At 42.7% G+C, this 25,337-nt stretch overlaps 1 protein-coding gene across 1 annotated transcript in view; it reads right to left on the bottom strand.

Annotated features, from left to right (window-relative positions):
- Window positions 1-20,588: 20,588 nt before the first annotated feature.
- Window positions 20,589-25,337, bottom strand: part of LPCAT1 (lysophosphatidylcholine acyltransferase 1) — a 53,632-nt gene continuing 48,883 nt past the window's right edge. Inside the window, exons 13-14 of the mRNA XM_088533359.1 lie at window positions 23,941-24,079; window positions 20,589-20,794 (exon numbers count right to left, since the gene is read on the bottom strand). Coding sequence (XP_088389485.1) covers window positions 20,610-20,794; window positions 23,941-24,079 — 324 coding nt within the window. The 3' untranslated portion in view covers window positions 20,589-20,609. The remainder of the gene's footprint in view (window positions 20,795-23,940; window positions 24,080-25,337) is intronic.

Here is a 25,337-nt window from a genome sequence, read left to right as displayed (position 1 = left end):
GAAAGCAGCTGAGTGGGGCTGAAGAAGACAGGCATTCCAGAGGTGGGAACCGGCGGCCTGAGCGCTCCTGGCGGGCGCATGCTCTTCTGCCATTCAATGGAAGAGATGGTGATTCATGTGAGGGGAGAGCTCCCTCCTCCGGCCTCGCACTACACTGCTGGTCATTGTTCCAGCTTCCTGGAACCCGTGAAACTGGACCCTCTGAAAGATGCAGGGTAATCCTCAAAATGAAAGCAGTGGTGCTCAGGGGAACCCAAAGGAGGAAACTAAGAAGAAAGGGACTATGGGATAAAATCTTGATGAACGATTCCATCAGGTTCTGTGCAAGGGACAACACAGAACCAATGGGAGTTGATTCTAATGTGGATTCCCCTGAAAAGATGGAGGTGGGTCCACTTATGGCTGAGGACGAGCCTATGGAGGTGGATAAATCACCAGTGAAGGTGGCCTATGCAAAGCCCCCGGTGCTGGGGATGAGGGACTGTGTGGCGGTAGAACATCTACGGTCACAGAGCACAGCAACTGCTTGCCTGGCATCCACCTTCCTTAAAACATGATGATGAAGGGACCATAGAGTGAGCCATCCGCAGGCTGTGCACTAAGACCAGCCAACCACCATGGGCCAATAAATAATAAGAACTCCTGACTTTCATGTGTGTTGTGAGGAAAAGGGGTCAGAAAAACCTCAGTAAGCTACTCATTTTGTGGTGGTGTGGTGGTGCCCGGTGATCATTTCTCAGGTAGTCCTGAAAATGCAACTGGTGGCTGCTCCCATGGGAACTCAAAGGAGGAGACTAAGAAGGAAGGAATTGTGGGAGAAGATTGTGAGCATGGAAGATTGTAACATCAGGTGGCCAAGAAGGAATGAAGAAGAGCCGATGGAAGTCGATCCTCCTGAGGAATGCCCTGAGGATATGGAGGTGGATCTTCCTCTGCCTGACGAAGAGCCAATGGAGGTGAATCCACCACCCGCAAAGGTGGCCTGTGTGAAGGCCCCGGGGCCTGGGATGGCCTGTCAGGAAACACCATGGCAGAGGCATCCCAAGAGAGCCTGGGGCCCATATGGCCATCGAGCTGTGTCCAGCCACCAGTCCCTCATAGAAGATCCACCTGAGGGGACTGCATGGCAGAAGAACATCTGCAGACCCAGCATGCTGCTTCCCATTTCCCCTCTCTGCCTTTCTCCCCGCCTCTTCACAGAACATGAAGATGAAGGGGCTGTATGAAGAGCCATCTGCAGACGGTTCAACAAGAGCACCAATCACCATGGGCCAATAAATTAACAAATTCCTGACTTTCAAGGGTTGTTTGAGCCCTTCTTTCCTGCCCCACATGTCCTGGGGGTTGAAGATGTGCCCAGTTTTCTTCCCTGAGCCCCAAGGCAACAAGGGGGCCTGTCTCTCTTTGGACTGCTGTGCCATACTGACTTGGGGAGCATGGCGGAAGGTTGCCAGGGTCCCCGGCAGTCCAGAGGTGGGATTTTTGGTCAGTGGTCAACAGCTGTACACTTTTTTGCACACATTAGGCTGATTTATAGTCTTGGGAAAGCTTAAAATGCACATGATGACTGCTAGGTTATCTAATTCTTCTCTAAACATGTGCTTCTTCTGGAAGGAACCCTTTGCGCCTGAATATTTTCGGATGGGGAATGGTGTCCTTTTCATGAAGCTCATCCTTCTGTTTCAATGTTTATTTTTGTCAGACCACAGCTGTAAGCCCCTAAGAACCTCATCTAACATCTCCTCAGTGTCTTCTTTGCACTCGTTGATATCAATCAGACTGGTGGTGTGACAAAAGTATAATAACTGAGCTGGAAAGTTTCACAAAGCAAACCTTCCCTGGTCTCCTGATGCCTGGTTCTGTGTGTCTGTTCATGGGCAGCGCCGCTTGGAGCAGCTCTGTGTTAGGGGACATCCATCCTGGAGGCAGTTCTCCCTGTGTCCTAAGCCTTGTGCTGTGGGCAAGGACCTGTTGCCAGCCTCCTCTGTCACTACAGTAGTGCACGAGCACCCATCAGGGTAAGTCCGTTGAACGCTGGTCAGGAGTTGCACATTGTGCAAATGCTCAACGATGGCACTCAGCTTCACGGCAGCATGCACAGCAGCTCCTTTAGGGTACGCAGAGGAATCGGTGCACTGACTGTGCCAGATTGATTGTTAAGAAGGCTCAGTGGCCTAAATGTTTCTCAGCCTTTCTAGGAACCCTTTTGCCTCTTCATGCCCTGGGGTGTGGAGATGTGGTTAGTCTTTTGCCCTGAGCCCCACAGAAGACATGATGACAGTCTGGCTTCCTTTGGGCTGCTGTGCTGCAGTGATGGAGGTGGGTCTGGCAGGAGGTCGCCAAGGTCATTGGGGGCATGCAGCTGTGTTTTTTTTTTTTTTTTTTCAGTTGGCATTTGACGAGTTGAATGGTGGTGGTTTCTGCCAGTCACAACTGCCTAAGGGGTGGCTGAAAATGAAGCAATGCCCTCCTTGGAGGTGCACAAACAGCAACACTAAACTGATCAGGTTTTTGCTGCTGTTTCACATACGCACCATTCCGGTCACCAGGGACGTCAAAACAAAAGTTCTTTATATTTAGGATTTGGCCTATCTAGATTATACCTACGTCTGACAATCAGAAGCAACACAAGGTATCTGGCAGCTTGTCAGCCATAAACTGACTGATTGGAAGCATTTGATGCAGTGCTGTATTCTTACGATGTAGACAAATATACATGGGACTCTCCTGCTACTTTTGGAGAATCCTGTGCTGCACAGTGGTATCTCCTGATACAGAAAGGTGATTTTCAGGCCTCTAGCATGTCCTGCAGACCCTCCCCAGACTATTCTGTCAGTCATCATAGCTTCTCAGGGAGAGAATCTGGTAAAGAACATACTTTACAATTTATGTCTCCTCTCATCTCATGTTCAAGAGATGTCCAGGGCAATCTCTGTTTGTATCAACTATATTTATTTTAAAGAACAGTAATGCCAACTACCTGTACTGTCATGCCTTCATATTTAGAGCCTTCTGCTCTTTTTTTCAAATGAAATTTAATATCCATAGGTTATTTAAGAAGATAGAAACAAAGGTATGGTGTCTGCAAGGCACACCACAGAGCAGGAGGCAGACCTCCATGCCTACCGGGCTGCAGAAGCCTCAGCTCCACCAGAGAGCACAAGTGAAGAAGGGAACGGCTTGCATCTGACACTGGGAAGTACGTGCTATCATCTCAGTGACAAAGTAGGAATGAGTAAGGCATAGCTGATAGAGTAGGTTTGACTCCAACCCTAGTACCAGGATATGAAAATATCAGTGGACTGCTTTCTAAGAGGTAATCATCATATGGGAAACTTCCCTGGGTTTGTGTGGAGCCCAAGGAGAAAGAAAGCTTCCTGACAGACACTGAAAAGCCTCAAAGCCTGAAAAGCCTCAAAAGATAGTTTATAAAAATGAGAGTTTTCTTCTGTCAAAGCCCAAGACATACCCCATACAACTGTCACCAGCTGCCCCGTGTGCCTGACAGGGGGGACAGTCAAGCACTCCTTAGCAGAGCAAGGGTAGCATTGAGGCTGTCAGGGTCCACGGGACTTCCCACTCACACCAGCTCGGCCCAGAACACAGGGGACGACGGGAGGGGGATGAAGCAGCCCCCTCTGCTCTGCTCCGTCCTCCTCGTGCAGCCCTGCGCCCTGCGGCTTCCCCCCCGCCGCCGCCGCGCCGCTCCGCAGCCGCGCAGGGAGGCGGAGCAGGAGGACAGCCCCGGGACAGGCCCTGCGAGGGGAGCCCTGCGGCTTCCCCCCCGCCGCCGCCGCGCCGCTCCGCAGCCGCGCAGGGAGGCGGAGCAGGGGGACAGCCCCGGGACAGGCCCTGCGAGGGGAGCCCTGCGGCTTCCCCCCGCCGCCGCCGCGCCGCTCCGCAGCCGCGCAGGGAGGCGGAGCAGGGGGACAGCCCTGGGGCGGCCCCAGCGCGGGGCAGAGCGCGGCCCCCCGCGGGACGGGGGCCGCTCGGAACCGGTCAGCGCCGGCGCGGGCCGGCAGCACCCGCCTCCCGCCGCCCCCGCGCCGCGGGGTGAAAAGGTGACCCGCTACTCGGGGCCGCTGCCGCATTTGGGTTTTTATTCTCTCTTGTATCACTCTTAGGGCATCGGTGTCCCCTCGGAAAGCTGGCGTTCTTCAGTAATGGCTTCAAGACGGCAGCTTAACAGAATGGGAATGATAGGAAACAAACCCGACGTCCTGTGGTGGGGACTTATTGCATCGTTACTCAGCTAGGCGAATGTCCAGCAACTGAAATGCTGCATTGCACAGTCCTAGTGAATTTTGTAAAACACAGGTAATTCATAGGGAACACTTACAGTGTATTCTTAAAAATTTATTCCGTCCTGGCCCTTCCCCCCACCCACCCCCCCCCCCCCAGGGGTGTCCTGGAAAGATTGTCATTCAAAATCACAAGCTTCTCTCAAACATTTTACCATTAATGTTTGTGCTCTGGCATCATGGGAGCAAGCCTGGTTGTCTGAATCATTTAAGTTAGCCCAGAAATGAGATGATTCAGCTTTTAAGACGTTTCGGGGTTTCTCTGCTGCCTCTCCAGATGTGGCTCTTTCATATCAGTGAAGCAGAGCACTCTGCAGCTGCGTCCAGGGTCTGCTTTTCCAAGCATCTCTCACCAGCTTGCCAGGGCCTGGCTGTGGCACCGGAGGCACTTAGGGGCCGGTCAGACTTTAGCTCCGGGACTGTTGCTAGGAAGAAAAGCTTGGGCACAGAAATAAGCAGGTGCAGGAACTTACTGTTAGGTTCGGTTTTCGAATCGACAGAGAAAGAGGCAAACACCATCGATATTTTGTGCTTTTAATAATAGGAGAAAGATAATAAGTATTACCAGCTAGCTGGGGTCCGGGCTTTCCCACGCAAGGGTCACACCACGGACCCCGACTACTTCGGTCGTCCCTCTTTTATACCGTTTTCACCCCAAAAATGTTCCCCCCTCCCGTTTCTCTGTTCTACTTTCATGTTAATGTTATCTATATTTTATTGCTAACTAGGACATCTGGACAGGCAACCCCTCCATGCGGAACCTCCTGACTTGCCATTTTTTAGGAGTCGTCCTTGTAGATAGGCAACCCCTCCATGCAGAGCCATCTGCCATGCCATTTATCAAGAGTCCTTGCATTTTGAGACTAAGTATTGACTAGCTTATTAGTACATTCTACATTAACTATATAATCCCCATTAGTACACTCTACATTAACTATTTAATCCCTACATTACTGTCCTTCCTTGTTCACTTTCCCAAATAGAAGCCCTGAAGAGACTTTTCTTCTCAGATAAAATCTAACATGGGTGCCTGCAAAAACTGGTACAGTAAGCTGAAGAGTAATGGGAGCAAGGTGAAGTGAGGAAGGAGACTACGGAGCCAGTGCTCCCACAGCAGAAGAGCAGCCTCTCTTCTCTGGTGGCGACACCTTAACAGTGTCGGTGCTGAAGCCGGGTGGCTGCTCATGCAGGAGCCGCAGCCTGCAAGTGGGAAAAGCAGCGCTGCAGCCAGGCACCTCTGGCAGGCTGTGTACTGCAGGGGCAAATGGCTGGGTAAAATGGGGTTGAAGTGAGAGGGTAGCTGCTGTGTAACCAGGACTGGAGAGTCAGAGGAGGAAACCTTTGTTGTTGTTGTTGGTTTAAGGAGGCATTAGAGGGGGAGTTACATTAGCTGTTGCTCATGCTAAGTACGGGCTGTGGCAAATCCTGGACATCAAAATTTAGCTAAGGCAGAATCCAAGGCCTCAGTTGGCCTTATCTTCAAAAAAATGTCATTGATGTATGACAGAAATAGCAACATACATTTATTTCCTTGTCCAGAGTATCCATCGCTGGAGTGTTGGGTCCGTTTTTCGAATCGAAGGAGAAAGAGGCAAACACCATCGATACGTTGTGCTTTTTAATGATAGGAGAAAGATAATAAGTATTACCAGCTAGCTGGGGTCCGGGCTCATCCCACGCAGGGGTTACACCACGGACCCTGACCACCTCGCACTCCGTGCTTTTATACCCTTCCTACCCCAAGAGTGTTCCCCCTCCCGTTTTCCTGTTCTGCTTTCATGTCAATGTTATCTATATTTTATTGCTGACTGGAACATCTGGGTAAGCAACCCCTCCATGCAGAGCATCTTGACCTGCCATTTATCAGGAGTCCTTGCAGATAAGCATCCCCTCCATGCAGAGCATCCTGACATGCCATTTATCAAGAGGCCTTGCACTTTAAGACTAAGTATAGACTAGTCTATTAGTATACTCCACATTAACTATTTAATCCCTACATTCCCCCCTTTTTCTTTTGTTCATACCAGAGAATCTTTTCTCGATTCTTCTGACGTTTGTCGCATAAGCATTATGTACATAGAATTAACTCGATTTGTAGCTTTTTCCATAACCCCCATTACACATTTCCATATTATACAGATACATACTGACAGTAATAACAGAATTACAAATATGCGTAATCCTTCTTTTATCAGTCCTGATATCCACCCAGGTAAGCCTCCAAACAATAACTCTAGCCATCTGTCCATTAGTCCTTTTTCCCCTGTTATCTTCTGAGTGTGATCCTTGAGCCAGCGCAATTGTTGGTGAATCGATTGGCTATGATCAGACAGGTTAAAACAACAAAGTCCTTCAAACTCTTCACATCCATGCCCATGCGCGAGGAGCAAAAAGTCTGTAGCCGCCCTATCCTGTAGTAGTGCATGTTGCAGGCTGTTCTGATCAAGCAGGAGTTGTTCCAATATTTCGGCTGTCACATTCGCTTGCTTCTCACTCCAGCAAGCTAACTTCGAGAGTTCCTGTAGTGCGTTTCCTGCCGCAGCTCCTGGTACAAAGATAGCTTTTCATACTCTGGGTTAGGTAGGAGAGAGGCTGGATTCAAAGTCATTGGGGACATATACATAATTCTTTCTGGGTTTAAAAGCAAGGCTTGATAATGCCTCTACGTAATGAGGAGTTGTTACATATAGCTTTTGCCCAAACGTGAGTTTGTCTGCGTCCTTAACCATTAACGCCACGGCTGCAATAATTCTAAGACACGAGGGCCACCCTGCGGTGACTGGATCTAACTTTTTGGATAAGTACACCACTATCCTTTTCCAAGGGCCTTGTTTCTGCGTTAACACTCCCTTAGCAATTCCCGCTTTTTCGCTCACATCTAAGTGAAAATCCTTGGCTGGGTCCAGGAGCGCAAGTGCAGGGGCCTCTAGCAGGGTTAATCTCAGTTCCTCAAAAGATTTTCTCATAGCTTCTGTCCACTGCCAGTCCGGCTTCTCTCACTCGCCTCATACAGAGGTTTTGCTTTTTCTGCGAACCCAGGTATCCATAAACGGCAGTATCCCACCATCCCCAAAAATTCTCAAACCTCTCTTGGAGATTTGGGTTCCCGAATCCGAAGAACAGTCTCTTTCATGGCATCAGTTAGCCATCTCCTACCATCTCGTATCTTATATCCGAGGTATGTTACTTCCAGACTACATCGCTGTGCCTTCTTGGCACTTACTCGGTATACTAGCTTATTTAATTCTTCCAACAACTTCCTTGCACCTTCCTCGCACTCCTCTTTAGTTCTTGCTGCTAGCAGCAAATCGTCCACATACTGAAACAATTTTATGTCTGGATTCTGTCTCTTGAAATCACTCAAATCTTCTTGCAGTATTTCATTAAATAAAGTTGGTGAATTTTTGAACCCTTGTGGTAATTGGGTCCAAGTTAACTGAACCTTGTATCCGCTCTCGGGATCTTCCCATTCAAAAGCAAACATTTCCTGGCTCTGTTCCGTCAGGGGGATGGTAAAAAATGCATCCTTTAAGTCTAAAGCCGTATACCATCCCATATCTGGTGGCATTGTACTTAACAGAGTATATGGATTCGGGACCGTAGGATGCACATCCTCCACTCTTTTATTAACTTCTCTCAAATCTTGAACTGGCCTGAAATCTCCTCCGGGCTTCTTTACTGGCAGCAGAGGAGTACTCCATGGAGATTTGCATTTATGCAGAATGCCAGCTTCCAGTAACCTTTTAATATGCTTTGCTATTCCTTGTCGAGCTTCAGGGGTCATTGGGTACTGTCTAATCCTAATCGGGTGAGCTCCTGGTTTCAATTCCACGACCAGAGGAATTTTCCCTTTAACTTCTCCTACTCCCGAATTCTCTGCCCATACTTCTGGGATTTCCCTCATCCATTTCTGAGTTTCTGGTCCAATTTCTTCCTTCCTCTCTTTATACAGTCTATATTCATCCTCTAATCTAACGGTCAGGACCTGTATCGGTCGCCCTTCCCGGTCATTGATTTTCATTCCATCATCCTCAAAATATATCCTTACCCCTAGTTTAGTTAGGAGATCCCGGCCCATTAATGGTACCGGAATCTCCGGTATATGTAAGAAAGAGTGCGTGACCTGTCTATTAGCTACATCTACTTTCCTTTCTGATGTCCACCGATACCCCTTACTCCCATTTACCCCTTGTACTCGAGTCTTCTTTGTTGATAGCTTCCCCGCTGCTTCGTTTACCACTGAATATTCAGCCCCTGTATCTACCATAAATTTTACACGTTTCCCTTCCATTTCTAATTCTATCTAAGACTCGGGGAAGGGTTCCAAGTCCCGGCCCCTTCAGTCGCTATCTTCATTTGACACCAGTACGCCAGGTGACCCCCTTTCTCCTTTTTCCGGACACTCATTTTTCCAATGTCCTTTCTTTTTGCAAATTGCACACTGATCCCTTCCTAACCGTACCCCAACTCCTCTGGGGGGTGGCGGTCCCCTTCTTTGCCTCTCTGACTTTTCTCCTGCTTCAAAAAATATTCTAGCCATTTCCCTTTGGTGTCTCCGATTTTCTTTTGTCTGGTACTCCCGATCTTCCCTTCTCATTCTCTCCTGCTTTTCTTCTGGAGTTTCCCTGTTATTATACACCTTTTCCGCAACCTTTAAAAGATCCTGTATAGTTTGCTCCCCCAACCTATCAATCTTTTGCAATTTCTTTCTTATATCTGGGGCAGCTTGATTTACAAATGCCAAGATGACAGCTGCCCAATTTTCTTCCTTCATAGGGTCCAGAGGAGTAAATTGTCTGAACGCCTCTAATATCCTTTCTAAGAAAGCGGCAGGGGTTTCTTCGGCTTCCTGCCTGACAGCAATTACTTTAGTTAAGTCACACGCCGCCGCCCGCAACCCTGCCATCAGCGTTTGCCGGTATGTTCGGAGACGCTCCCTACCTTCAGGTTGTTCAAAATCCCATGGGGGTCTTACCAATGGGAATCCTTCATCCATAAGGTTCTGCTGCACGGTGGGTCTCCCGTCCTCTCCCGGCACCAACTTTCGCGCCTCGGTCAGGATCCTCTCACGCTCGTCGGTCGTAAACAGCACTTTTAAAAGCTGCTGACAGTCATCCCAGGTAGGGTTATATGTAAACAAGATGGATTCTAATAAATCAATCAATGCCCCCCGCTTCTCGGAAAAAGAGGGGTTTTGACTTTTCCAATTATACAAGTCACTAGAAGAGAATGGCCAGTATTGATACGTACGCTGTCCCTGAGGCCCTGTTGTTCCAATTGCTCTCACTGGGAAAGCTTGAGAGGTGCTTGACACACCTCCCTCGTCCCCCCTTTGGTGCGATCGAGTCCCAAACGCTGGGCCCCTGTCTTCCCCTCCCTCCCTCCTTTGATCACTACTACTCACCTCCCTTTGTGCCTCGGGCAGAGGTGCGTAAGAGGGGGGGATTGTGCCCACTTTCTTCATCCAATATTTCTGGATATAAAGTCGAATCTGACAATATCGCCTTTTTCCCTTCCTTTTTCATTATGTAAATATCAACCTTTTCGTTCTTTCCATCCCCTCCCACAAAAGGTTTCAGCCATGGGGGTGGATACAAAACCAAATCCTCCCAGGTGATTATATATGGAAATTGATCTGGGTGCCCTTCCGACCCAGGTCTCATTATTATCTCTTTTACTTTCCTTACCAATTCTAAATCTACACTTGCCTCTCTCGGCCAGCCTACGTCAAAACTTGGCCACTCACTTTTACAAAATATCTCCCATTGGTTTTTATACACTTCTACAGATAAATCATGTGCCCGATGCTTAACATATCCAAAATGATTTAACATTAATGACAAAGGGGTGGATTTCCCTTGTCCCATCGTATCAAGCTTGTCACTAAAAACCAAAATTAATACAATTGCCAGTAAACCATTAAGGGCGATTATTAACAGAATTCGCCCTTCCCAAACCGGTCTCCCTTCATTGAGGAGAAACGGTATTCCCAACCAACCCAACCAACCACCCTTCCCTTTCCTGGGAGTCTGAGGGACGTCTCCCTCGAACTCCAGCCGACTATCCTTTGGTGCGTCCACCTGGATTACTGTCGGCCCTCCCCGAGGCCTCCCTTGACTTATTGTCTTTCTCTATTTCTTCCTTCTTTCTCGTATTCGAATCCCGGACGAGCCCCCAGATGTTGGGTCCGTTTTTCGAATCGAAGGAGAAAGAGGCAAACACCATCGATATGTTGTGCTTTTTAATAATAGGAGAAAGATAATAAGTATTACCAGCTAGCTGGGGTCCAGGCTCATCCCACGCAGGGGTTACACCACGGACCCCGACCACCTTGCACTCCGTGCTTTTATACCCTTCCTACCCCAGGAGTGTTCCCCCTCCTGTTTTCCTGTTCTGCTTTCATGTCAATGTTATCTATATTTTATTGCTGACTGGAACATCTGGGTAAGCAACCCCTCCATGCAGAGCATCCTGACCTGCCATTTATCAGGAGTCCTTGCAGATAAGCATCCCTTCCATGCAGAGCATCCTGACATGCCATTTATCAAGAGTCCTTCCACTTTAAGACTAAGTATAGACTAGTCTATTAGTATACTCTACATTAACTATTTAATCCCTACAGAGAAGGACTTTCAAATCCTTCCTAATAAGAAATTATGGATGTCTATTTGTGCATATGCATAATCTGTAATAATATTTTATGAATAATATCAATCCTTTTTAGTGGTAATGAAATAGTATTTCTGAAAATGCACCACATGCCGATAGCATATTCTAGCATTGGTTTCTTTTTAGACATTTTGCACAGGGTAATCCGTATATATAAGGACAGAACCAAAAAGAAGCAGAAGAAAAAGCAGGAAAAAAACCCCTGTTAAATAGAAAGAAATGGAACATTTGGTCATAAGATACCTTAGTTGGTCAAGTTTGAAACCTTTTCTTCATATAAAAATGTGCAATACTGCTGCATGACTAGTAAGGCTTCCCTGAAAGAAGAAGTAACTCAGACAAAGAGTGTATTAGATTTTTTTTTTTAAATGAAATTGTACCCATTTGCTCTAATCTACATACCACTGCATACTAACTTGTGTAGGACAAAAAACATTACTCAAAATCTGCATTCATACTGTAATTTGAAATTAGAGACTATTTTAAAGAAAAACAGCAAGTCTTCACTTACAGTCTTCAGCTCGTGAAGCATCTATGTAATTTCTGTGGTAGACTTCCCCGTGTTTAACTTATATTAATAGTTCAGCGTATAATCCCCGGACTTCCACTACATCTTTTTATTTAACCTTATCAGTTTATTTGTTATTATCTGTGGCCTGTCGAATCACTTTTCAACTGTTTCTTGGATAAGTAACATTGCGGGAACTACTAATTTACATGAACCTCTTATCCTGACTTCTAGAGCACTTTTTCTGAATTTCTTTTTATATTCTAGTATTATTTCTTAACCATGGACCAAAGACCTGGATGCAATATCCCTGTAATCCTACCCTGTAATTCTTACCCCTTTCCTCACCTTCAGCCTCCCCTTTCACCCCCCAAAAACAAACCAAACAAAAATCATAAACCCCCATATTTGATACTCCAGTTGTCAAGACAAATGCCATTCTGCCACACAGGGAATAAAACACACCAACAAAGCATGCTTAAACATATGTGGACTTGGTTTAATGCACAGCTATAGTTTACATCCTTTTCCTTGTTGTAAATCTTGTTGATCAAAAACTTTAGGAAAAAATCCAAAGGATGCCAAACTTTTTTTATTTTGTTTTTAATTTGGTTTTACGCTGAAAATTCTGCTTACAGTAAGCTAGTCGCAAAGAAGATGTCCAGTTGGGCAGAATGAGCCGTGATTGTATACTGCATATCAGCTTTTGGAGAGCATCACTTAGTTCCCTTTTAGTAAGTCATTATATGACTTTACAGCATAAATTAAGCTTGTCTGTCACTTATTTGGCTCAGCAGGTTCCTCATACCCTATAGTGCATTTTGACCTATTAGACAACTAACAAGAAAAGACTGCTCAAATTGAGGTATTTCCTTTAAGGAATTACTGGTCACTGGTATTCAGAGGTAATGTTATATCATTTTAAATGTTGAAAAATGTACAAAAACAAGTTCATTTCAAAAAAATTATCCTCGGTCTTTCATGCATGTTAATAAAAAATATAAAAAACAAACTTGTAGCATTGAATGCCTATGCTTCATTCTGCAGAAGGTTAACAAGCATTTCCCCCATTGGAACCACAAACTATAATCATTTTTAATGCACTGCTCATTTTTGCTTTTCCATTCTGAATTACAGCCACTTCAATGCAAAGATTGTCCATATACACACACTGCAGGAGCCTTTTAATAGGAAAATTTACCGCAGAAATACGCGCCAAGTTCATTATTATCTGTCAGCACTATATATTGGTACAGGTGTCACACTGCACATCCAAGGGCTATAATAAAAAAGCTGTTCATATGTGTCTTTAAACACACAAGGTCTGTCTGTGCAGCTCTGAACAAAATAGGAACTGAATTCTATGGTTCTATGAAATACCGCTGGTGGAACAAGCGCCTTCTGAGCGAGTTCACGCAACCCGAATTCCCTGCTGCATAAGCACAGGTTGGTGGTGCAACTAAACGCATCTTGTTTGTGGCAGTGTCCAAACAGGATTCAGTAGCGATATAAGAAAATTCCCATATTCAAATTTTTAAAAGATTAACTTTTTTTGGCATTTAATTTTTTTTTTCAAAACATATAAATGGCATCCTCAGTGCTATTTACTAGTAATTCGAAAGAACGAAAATGTGGGTTTTTTTTCTCTGAATTCTCAGTTAGTATCTGAGATCAAATCAGAAATATCTTGCACACTCGTAGAGATGCTGGGAGTTACGAAAATGTTTAGAAAGTGGTCCCATTGAACAGATGTCAAATACTTTATATGCAATGCCATAACATTGACATTAAATAGTACATAATACAAAGTTAGCAGATGCTTAGGCTTCATCCTTCTTCAGAATAGAAAATCCATTACTTTTAAAGAGATTTACTTCTGATTTCTTTCTAAAGTTACTGACATGCAAGGAGCTCTTAATGTCCTTACAGCAATCGCAAAAAGCAACATAAATCACCAACACAAACACAATATGAACAAGCAGCTACAACTGTTTTGCTTTTTGCTTAAGTATATACAATTGAACATGAGTGATATTTAACTTAAGGGATTCTAATCCACACATCTAAAAATACAGTTTTGATTTTAACTGTTTACTTAAAACTGCTTCTGTAGTCTGGAAATACAATACTCTAACTTAAAGCTACCTTCTGAAATACAAGAAATATTTTGCTTGAACATTAAAGAAAACATAAGACAAAAATATATACTTCGGGCATACAAGATCTTTACAAGTTTATTTCTTTAGCATTTAAAATACAAAATTGTCTTCATGCTGGATAGTCAATAAAAGACATTTGGGTTTTCCAGTATACATTCATAGACTTAGAAATAACCTATCATCAGATGAATTTCATTTCCAATACCATGGTAGGATGAAAAGCATCAGAGGTTCAACTTTCTTCATTATCCATGAAGAGAACTGGTTTCCTATTTACACGCTGCATTCTGACCTCAGAGGCCAACAGGCACACAGCACCGTGACATACACAAGCCGGGGTCTACCCAAATCAGGGTTTTGTTACGTCCTATTACAGAATTTTATTTCTTACTGTTCATGGAAACATTTAGTTTCTCACAAGCGGTTTCAAGCTTGTTGTCACCTGGACCTATCAGCTCAATGGTTGAACCATGGGAAAAGAATCCTATGGGAACTAATCCTATAAAGACATAAGCAGAAGCTAGCGCAGTACACAGGACTTCAGTTTCAGGCAGCATTAGCAGAATGCAACCTTAATGTTCATGCGTCCCTTTCTGTTCAAGGAGGAAAGGCTGCGAATAGCACTTAAGCGTAAGAGACGGTGAGGTCTGCTTCAGGCTCACCCGCAGCAGCAGAACTGACAGGAGTAGCAAGAGCTGGAAACGTGCAAAACTAAATCCACAAGCCCAAGGGACAAAATAAGATTTTTCTCTATTGTGGGAGAAGCCATCTATGAAGTGGAATCATTGCTCCTATGATGGCTTTTATGGGATTTCTGCTTGCTGGTTCAGGACCAGTTGTTCAGCCTCTTTTTCCTCTGACTTTTTGATCCCTTGGCTCAGAATTGGTACTCTCAGAGCACATTCACAGTATCAAAATGCACTATTACAAATATTGATGTCACTTTTGTCTGGCTTCTAAGGTTTTTTGATGAAAGTGAAAGAACTAGCCTATTACACTGTCCCCAGGATGTTACACAGACATTCTTAAAAATCTCCAACTTAACCTCAAATGAGCTGGCACGTTCATGTGGCCATATACAAACGCTAGATGAGAGTCAAGAAATGTAAGAGGTGTGCTGGTGAGTAGCTGCATGGAAGCTGATGATCTCAAGAGCAACAACTTACTTGGGTGTAGCCTCCATTTCCAGTCTCAGCAGCGTGACTGATGCTTTGAAAATTGTAGCGATCAGTACCTGCTTCTTTACCCGTTACAGATGACCAACCAAAGTTAGCATGAATAAGTGCTCTGCTATTCCTTCAGCAGAGGGGCAATCAAGCAGCAGCCTTTGCTATCACAACTAACAAAATTGAATGAGCTTGCAAGAGAAACTAGGCAGAGTTATCAACTGCGGAAGAAAAGGTCTCGTTCTATTTCACAGAGTTATCAACCTTGTATTTTAAGCCTTTTAAACCTTCTGTTCTCTCTCAGTATTGAACGGTTTGAGTTTGATGCCATTACACGTGATGAAGCACATTATCACGTCTGGAGAAAAAGCAGCCATCCTCTACAAAACAAATCACTACTCATTCACAAAAGGTTAAATAATTAAAATTTTAAAATAAAATTAAAAAAAAATGTTTCCTTGGGAATGAAACTCACAACTACATCAATGAGCTGGTCTGACAGGAAGCCTTCACATGCATGTTCAAGCATATTTAACAGATAATTGCTGGGGAATTTCTTGTGTGTGTGTGTGGTTTTATCTTGTTATTTTATCACAATTATGCACATCTTGATCAAAGGTGACTAATTTGTTGTTTTGCATCTTAGTTATAGCACACAACAATAGTATTCGTTCCTTGGAGGTGCTGCTGGAGAATTTCACCTTTAACAATGCCTGTCAAGGTTTCCATCATGGTCTGTTTATTTTTTTCTGGTTTTCATAGGAGATGATCACTGGCTGTTGTGACTTGAACAGTCACCTAGATACAGGACCTTGAAGTATTTTCAAGAAATCATAGCCTGACTGAAGAACAGGTGGTTTTATCTGTACCTGTCTTCCTGTTTGTCTGTGAATCAAATCCTGGAGGACTGGCTGGATTATTTAAACCACAGCACTGGTTACAAATTCCTACCTTCCTTTTCAAGCTGATGAACCTAGTCTTCTACTCTTTTTGGTAAGAATCAGGTCACAGTGAATAGGCAATTAACGTTTTCAAAATTAGCTGAAATATTAGTCGGACACCTAAGTAACTGACCACCTGACGTGCTCAGTTAACAGGAAATATCTGTACTGTGATACGAGTTTGCTAATACCAAATGCTTGACCAACGTAATTGTAATTTCTGGACTTCATTCCACAGCACTCCTGGGAGCGCTGGCAGAACCCAGCAGAGGCTTCCAGCTCAACACAGAGCAACAGTGCTGCATTTCAGAAGGTCACAGGACCCACACTGACCCAGAAGCAAACTAATCTGACTTGGTCAAAATCATCAGGAATGAGTTTTCCCTATACTAGTTAAAGTCCCATAACGATTGCAAAACTGTGTTTATATGGTCTATGAGTCCATGGCACACATCTATAGCACACCCCGCTATTTCTGCGATGCCTGTTAAGCCCTTTTGAAGGAGTGGAAAGAAGAATCAGGAGTTAAATACTGTGAAACACTATTTCCATGCAATGATATAAGGTAAGAAAAAAACATTTAACGATAAAATCAAAGATAGAAGGAAACTCATTAGCAATGAAAATACACAGCATTCAGAAAATTTCTCAAACTATTAAAATGTTGAAGTACAATAACTTGTTTCCAGGAAAAAAAAAACACAAATATTTACTACATAATATTACGAATAAAACAACATGCTTCCCATCCAGCTCTATGCTTGAACTAGTTAACAAACCTGTTCGGACCACATAAAAATACTCCCAAACGGGTATGAAGAAAACCTGTTGTTATTTATTTCCTATGGCTTTGCTCCCGAAGAGGTTGCATTGCTTCCTACTACACAAATGTCTGGATTTCAAATAAACTTTGTCACCTAAGGATTTAAACCTTCCATGTGGGACTAAATACTGTTGTCTTCTGACACAGTAAGAGGATTCTGAGTGAAACAAATGCATTGTCATGTATCAGTGAACTTTACTGGTATAAAATCAAGCATAACACCTAGTTCCTTTATTAAGGCTTTAAATTGTTTATTCTAACTTTTCCAACTGCCTCCATCACTGCACTCAGAGAATGGTGAAAACAGTTGTTCAGACATGCTTGGAACCTTTTAAATATGGTTTTCCTTATTTTAATGATTTTGTATTTTTTTGAAGAAAGATAAATAAGGCAAGACAACACTTCTTAGTTATCTTGTATTTCCAAAGTTTTGTGGATCTTGGTGTTCATATTCCTTGAAAAATTCAGCATTTTTTATATTATATCAGAATAACAAAGGTTTCATTGAGTCTCTCATACAAGTGATAAAATGCAGGCTGTTGTAAGAGCATTATAACAAGGGACAGCAGTTAATACATCAAAGTAGCCAAACGTTTATCACTACCAGCTGACGAGAGACTACTGTCAAAAGTCTTCACACCACTGCATTTTTATATAAGGACTATTAAGTGAAACTGCTGTAAGGAAGTGAAGTCATTTCTTTGTGTGTCTTGCTGTAAATTTATAGGCTGCTGCTGTCACCAGTTAAAATAAGATGTCGCTTGTGTAAAAGCACTGATTGAAAGAACTTACCCTCCAGTGTTTGGTGGAGGGGCAAAGAAGCTGTCCGGCTTTCTCACATCTGTTCTTGCAGCCCAGCAAGATGCTGAAACTTAGTGCCTCACAATCTAGTTTTTCCATAGCCTAACACCTTATAAGAAGGTTGGCTATGTGGAACCACTACAGCATTTCTGCAGTCTGGGTGTGACTTCTAACAGACAGGAGAAGCATTAATGTTGCATTAATGCCATGTGTTACTGGCCTCAGCTGTCAATAAACTCTGAGGTCAATACCCAAGAGTAGTGGAGTTTTCTGTCACTACAAGGCAGTTTACCATTGTAGCCTGATACAGTCCAAGGAATTTCAGCATCTGTAGTATATTTATTAACTTCTTTGTGACACTGAATGTTTCCAGAGAGGCTGATCAGGTCTTCATCCTGATATTTACCACATTATTTCCCTACTTGCATCAGTCACCTCAAAAAAGAGTGAATGCTGCCAGTCACTACAGAATCTCCAGGTTTTATAAATGGTCCCTCTGCCTGACTGCCTGTTCACCAAGCAAGTGCAGCGCTCATCACTTGGACTTCCTCAGCACTGCAGCTCCCACACGAGTTCAGCTCTGTGAATAAAGCTCATGCAAGGATTTTTAAAGCATCTCCACCACTTGATGTCAAGTTTGTTTAAGGTTTGTTTAAGGGCTCTCTCTCCTGCACTTTGAAATCCTCAGCTCCCCAGGTTCACAGCAAAAGCTGCCTGTCCTACAGATGGCTGTCTCAGCTCACAGTGGAGTTTCCTAAGAGCTTACAGGTTCCATGTGATGCCAGAACTACAGTCCATGTCCCTTCCCTTGCATATCACAGTATATACTTTACAAAATAACTAATAATCTGAAAGTAAACTTCAGAAGACTTACTCGTACTACACCCCAGGGCATCATTTGCAAAATCAGGAGCGTCTCTGCCTTAGCTGCCTGTCTGCCCTGTGTTCAGAATCGCCAGTGAGAGGAGCCTCCTCAGCCCAGCTGGACAACCTGCTGCAAAGTTTAACTGGGTGTGCTGCACATTGTCCTAATGCTTTACTTGTCTTTTAAATGAATTGTCTGTATCTACTAAGAACATGTAGGAAAAAAACTGCTCTACTTTTCTGTAAAGCATTTTTTTTCCATATTTGAAGACTACTTTCCCTTAGTTTCCTCATCTTTGTTTAAAGATTTCTTTATATTTTTCTGTGTATTTTCTGCCCTCTGGAGTCCAGAAAATTCTCCCCATCTATCTAAAGTGCCCCAACATGGATAGGTACTTATATGAACCCAGAAGTATCACATGGACAGCACTTTATGCATCCCCCTATCATGACCATCTTTGTTGCAGCAGCAAGTTAACTGTCCTCAGTGTGTAACACACTGCATCCTCCCTGTCCTATGGATGTTCGCTCCTGTATTGCATAAGCAGACGTACATCTCATTTTCTAAGCTTTAAAGACTGTTTTTAAGTTTGAATCCTGCCTGCCAATCTGCTGTAGCCTTCTAGCTTGGCATGCATTGCTTAGATAAATCAAAAGATTAACTCTTACCTCCAAATGAGGGCATACATCTGAATAATTCGATAGAAAGCTTTTGTTTCCCCAACACCTATTAAAATCATTTTTTCCCAGTTTGAAAACTTGCCACATGCAGCTACAGGTTTCCAAGGACACATTCCAATAGCCTAATGAGTTTCAAAAACCTTCTGCTATTTAAAAGCAAAACAAAACAAACAAAACAACCAAATAAAAGCACCCAGAAATCCCATCCCCACATTTGGTATAAACAGATTTCCTTCTGCTAAAATTCTTCCTTTTCCAACATAACGTTATACTCAAATGGGGAAGACCTAGATCTCAATGGCAGGTTTAAAATGATACTTTGGCAATTGGAATGTGGCCTCTGTGGGGTTAGTCACGAAATGATCAGAAAGAAAGTTGGTGGTAGTGGTGTTCACAAGTAGAGTTGCCATCACAGCTGCTTTGTGACAGAGCCACCTTCCTACTCTTGGAGGCTTTTTTCATGTTTCCTAACACATGTGGCTCCATGTTTTTTGAAAATTTCTATTTCTCTCAGAGCTAATTAAGGCATCTAGCTTTAAGAGAGGAAAGATAAGACATGTCCCTAGTAGAAACACTTTTAAATTTCTTTTTAAAGAGTTCTAAAATAAATCAAATTACATCTATGGCATACACAGCATATCTAATGTTGCTCTAGCATTTTAACTACCACTGAGATGGTCTGCAACTTTTTGTTCACTTTGCTTTGGGAGTAACTGCAACCTTTTCAAATTTGTGCTGATACAACTAAGTTTTTACAGTGCCTTCCATGCTACAGACTTGCTACAAAAACAAAGCTACACACGCAAAACTCCCACACCAAAAAAACGCTCACAAAAACACAACAAAAAACACACTGATGACTTTAAATATAATTGTTGACAAGTCTCCCATTTAAATGCTAGGTGGACATGATTTGAATCCGGTTTTAAAAGAAAAGCACAGAAACTTTTGCCATGCGTTTGCAAATAACATGTGATATGTCAGTTTGGAAAAAGAGATCAAATTTAATTGTATCTGCAAGATTACAGTAGAAAAAGTGTTGGTGATGGGGGAGGAGAAGGAAGAGCGCCTTTCCTTTTCATTCTACCATGGAGTGGATTGAAAGAGAAACAATTTTATTACTTAACAATAAATTTAAAAAGCAAGGAATCCTTAGCATTTTTTTTCCATTATTGTTTTGGAACTGATTTTTCTTTCATTGAAACCAAAACAAATGGCCAAAAATGTGCTTGCCTTGTTGCAACCCCACTGCATCAACAGGCTGAACTGTGCAGATATGGACAGTCAATTTGGCCCCAAGATATCCCTGTAACTAGGGAAAACACTAATCACCAAAGTGCACTTAACACCATAGTAGCTACAGTTTCTTTATACATGCACAGTTTGTGCGACACTTTGTACATGGAACTAGCCAATAAAATATAAATAAGTGTGTCGCTTCCTCTTAAATATGAACATTAATAATGAAGCACATTCACATTCTTGCCTTTCAAAGACTTTTTGAAAAAAAATAAAATCACCTTCCTCAAAGTAACTTGGAACATACTAATAAATATAGCACATATGAATCAAAGAATGGTATTATGGGAGAACTTCCACACACAAAACTGGTATTTGCTGTAGAGTTGGAGTGACTTATGAAAATCCCAAGGAAAGACAATCCTCTCACCAGGAGAGGAAGGTAACAGTTGTTGTATTAATTCAGTTTCTTCTGCAGGAACTGCCTTTTCTCCTCAACATTTTCAGGGCTGAAGTCAGTACAGATGCCATTAGGAGCAGGAAGAGATGAAGTCTCCAAACCGCTGCCATCTCCCACTGGCTCGGAGTGCAGATAGTCTTCTGCAAAGTGTGGATGCAACTCAGCAAATCTGTAGAAGTCATCTAAAAAGGTATTTGTTACATGTATCACTTCTTTGAAGCAAGGAAATGTGAAGTTCAAATACGGTGTAAATGACTATGATCACGGGATGACTTTGGAAAGCACTGTGCTGGCCTCATAGCTTGTTTCAGCTTTTCAACACAGGTTTTCCACACCCTCGCACTGAGAGGCTGTGAAAGGCGATCCGAGCACTCAAAGTCTTTCCAAGCAAAGCTAGTTTGGCTTGTCCAGGCAAGGGACAAACTGATTCAGATTCGCTTACAGCTGCACAAGGAGCACCACATGCTTTGACACAGCATCTCACTGCTTGGCAGGAAGGGCAGAAGCCCTCAGCCTGCTGGGGAACAGCAGCGAATAACTACAGGAGTAATTTTTTAAAACCCATGAAATCTTTTGCAAACATACCCTTTAAGGAATTCCACTAACAAGTCTCCTCAGCCTAAGTCTGGCTGTCGCTACTTCCTTCCTGTTTCAAGACTTCACCGTTTCAAAGCCCACAGTATTTTAGGGATTGCTACTGCAAGAATTTAATTCCTTTTTGCTTGTTCATTCCATTAAAACACTGTTTTAAGCCATGACTCACTTTATGAAAGCATGATTTTAGCATTACATATTAATAAAACTACATAGAGAACAAGATTAGCTCTCAGGGAAGGAGCGGGGGGAGATCCCTACCACCAAAAAGTTACATTTTCATGTTAAAAATGAGGCACTGCAGCTTTGTTGCAATCTGTCCGTATGGCTATTTCTTCAGCTATGATTTAAGCATCAACATTCTGTACAGGATCCAAGTCATAAGAAGCTCTTTTTATAACGTAAACTGACATTGGAGAAAGCTGGATGTGAACATTGGATGCTGGATGCTAACTCTAATCTACAGTATGTCACAGAGCCCACTCATATCCACTGGATTAGACCCAAAGATCTTCTGTCCAGGCAGGGGCTGCCAGGTCCCTGCAGGGCAGAACAGGCAACACCTGGAGTAACTTTTCAAATGAGGGAAGCTCAGTCCCTTCTGCTCCAACTGGATTGGCATGGAAGAAGAAAACTCCCATAGCTTCCTCTCTCCGTCCTTTGCTCTTCAGGACTGCATATTTCTCTCAGCATTGCAAAGCAAGGGACAATGTCGTTTGAGAGGCACCCTCTGATCTTTTGCAAAGGGAAGGATGAGGAGAATGCAAGGAACAAGTCTTCACCCTTCTGCAAACAGGAGGAAAATAAATAAAAGGAAAGCCTTCCATCCACCACTGTAAATGGGTCAAAATTATTTGAGACCTTGCAACTTCAGCGAAAGATGATGACACTCAGTTCCTAAAAAAAAAATGTGAATTCGGTATCTTAAACCAAAAAACTGGAAATCACAAAAATCACAGAATCACAGAATGGTTGAGGTTGGAAGGGACCTCTAGAGATCTAGTTAAACCCCCTTGCTCAAGCAGGGACACCTAGAGCACGCGGCACAGGATCTTAAATATGTCCTAAAATGCAAATACATGCACAAAAAAATCATTTGTCAGCATTTTTCATGCAAATTCAATATATTCTATAATATAATCTTGTAGCAAAGAGTCAAATACTCTATCATTTTCAAGGAGGAACTGTAAAACAATTATTTTTACAGTGGTAGGAGTTACGATAATAGTGTATTAATAATATTGAAACATTTAGGTGCAAACTAATTAATCAGAAACAAAACACTTAAAACACATTCAACTAACATGACTGAGGACACTGTGATGCTGCAGCAAATAAGCAATGACCTATCAGCCTCACGTGGTTCTAGTCTGCAGCAGGAATGTTAAACACTTCCTTTTCTTGCAGGAAAGTTTGAAGCCAGTCCCAGGAATCTACTCCTCTTCCTAAATAGCATGTGCAGTGCTGTTGATTCTATTAACAACCACAAAAACAAACAAACAAGAAACCCCACTCTTTTTTTTAGGCAGGGAGTTTAGCCCACTGAAGAGAATTATAAAAATTCAACATATAAACATTAGTAATAAGCCTAATGGAAAACACTCGGAATTTTGCTGTAGATGTCATTCCAAATAATCCTTCAAAAGGTTCCTATATCTTTTCAGAAGACAAATGTATAACATCCTTTTGAGCCATTTTTCCACACAAATATGACAATACATATCCTAACCTACATTCTGACATTCTTTTCATCACCTTCATCTTTTCAGTATTGGATACAAATGAAAAGCTCAGATTCCAGGAAGGACTGAGCCAAACAGGATAATGTTTCTGAGAGATTTAAGCATGCCTTTTTGCTCTTACTGAAACAAGTCCTAAAGATACAAAGGAATAATCCTTTATGAAAATGTTTCAGAGCACAGCCCAGAAAAAGATGGATGGGATTTGCCACGTCCTCAGAAAAACAGGACAAGATGATTTACAAAGAACAAGCTGTTCCAGTAACGCTTCTAATTACAGTTCTCATCTTGGTGCTCAAGCTTAAGACGACCATGAAGCATTATACTTGAGAGGAAGAGATATCTTTCAGATGAACAGAAAAAGTAATTTTGCTTTCTTCTGCTTACCAAGGGGGAAGAGGCAAAAAGGGTGACAAAGGGCCCACAGTTGAATTATTTTAGAAATGCATTAAGCTGCGCATGCACTACAAGAATCTCAGATCAAATGTTTTCCTCCTGCAATCCCAACACTTGCATGACATTCTTGCATACCCCACTAGTCGATGCTCTGGGTGGAAACTAAGTTCATGAATCTCCTCTACTTCCCCCACACCTTCCTTGAGCTACTTGATCACTTCAGTGTGCAGGACCTCCCAGAAAATAGAATAGATGGGTAGGGAATACAGACAGAATACCCTAGATACCAATAAGTTTCCCCTTACAAGTGTTTATCTATGAATATCTACACAAATAAAGATTGCTTTCCCTTCTTGTTGTCAGTCAGGCTCTTCAGAGCACTTGCATAATTGTTATTTAGCTCTCCAAGATAGGCAGAATTTCTGATAATGTACGATGCGCACCTGCAGCACGACTGCAGAAACGTACTGACACTGGCCATCTTACAGACATTCTTGTGTCAGCTTTGGCAACAAGGTGCACCTGAGGAGTTAAGCTAACAGAGTACTGCCAAAGAGAACTGACACTTGTGACACTTCAAATCCACCAGAAATACTCACCATATGTGATCTCCCCCTTTTCTTCTTCATCTACTGCTCTAAAAAGGTGCGTTACATTGATCTGTGACACCCCCATGGCAGTCTTCAGAATATGAGCTAAATCCTCTTCTAGTATAGTTCCTTTTTCCGACTGGTAGAGCTGTGAAACACCACAGCAAGGTAAGTATTACATAGCTGAACATTAATAAACAAAACTGAACATAAACAATGACATATTAAGAGGTTCTGCAAGTAAGATTTAGTTTTGGAAATACTAGCTGGTCTCAGATTAATGAATGTGTATTAAGTACTTCTGAATAGTCTGAATAAAAGTGAGCATTGATGAAATTATGATTGGTGTGTGTATGCTTAGAAGATAAAGCTTGCTATAACCAGAAAAACCTATGCTGCATACCTCTACACCAGAAACTATTTAAAAGATAACAAAATTGGTTAGCATCTTTTTCCAGGCACGTAACTGAGAATAAGTATAGCGTCCATCGCACTAGATGTCTGCAATCCCAAGGAACCTGTGGAATCAGGAAACTTAAGTTGGCTTAGTGCAGATACCTCTTCCATTTGCTCCAATATTTGAATGATTAGATGCCATATCTTTTTCCCTCACAAAAAAAAATGCCTTCATCTAAATTTAGTTGTCTTAATCAGATGACTGCTACCCCAAACAGTGAAATTCAAGGATCCTGCAAACTTCTGCCAATAATTCTTCAGTGCTCTAAAAAATAACTTGCATCCTCCTCTATTAAGTCCTGAAGCAGTTTCTCACAGATAAAAAGTTAGCTTTACTACTTAAAGGAAGCTGATAACTATAATTGTTCATAGTCTCATTCTATCTCTATACATAAAACGTGTTCTCTCGGAAAAAAAGACCTCAGTATTTAAAAATATCTGCAGGAAGACTTGATAAAACTTGAATAATTCATTTTACCTCTTCAATAAAAACTGAGACAGAAGAGTTTTTGAAACACCCTTGTCTAGTTTTTGTTAAGACAGCACTGCAAATATTGAAATATAGCAAGCTTCTAGAAACTCAGAAATTTAGTTTCTCAATAAAAACATGAGAAATAGTGAGGATAAACAGACCAGGCATACAAGGAAGTATTTTCACACAGCAGAAGCTGCTGCCACAGGAGCACATGCCTCAACAGTGTGAAGAGCATTAAAGGTCCATAAAACAACCAGTCTTGGTTAGAACAGGACTCTGGTGTTTTCCTCTTTAGCAGCTGGCTGCAGTACTCAGTTTCACAAAGCATTAGGGCAAGGGCAAGATATCAATTTAATAAAACATGCCACGTTTTCACAGATCAGGTAGTCAGAGGGTGATATTTGATGAAAAGGTTCACAAACATCACACCGTCAAGATTCACAGCACCCTTTCAGATCGTTAGCAAGCAGAGAGG

This window comes from Tinamus guttatus, unplaced genomic scaffold (genome assembly GCF_059628265.1).
Source record: "Tinamus guttatus ecotype Peru unplaced genomic scaffold, ASM5962826v1 Tinamus_guttatus_pri_ptg000497l, whole genome shotgun sequence".
Lineage (NCBI taxonomy): Eukaryota > Metazoa > Chordata > Aves > Tinamiformes > Tinamidae > Tinamus > Tinamus guttatus.
The sequence above is the reverse complement of the archived record's forward strand: the minus strand, read 5'-3'. Positions and strand labels throughout refer to the sequence as shown.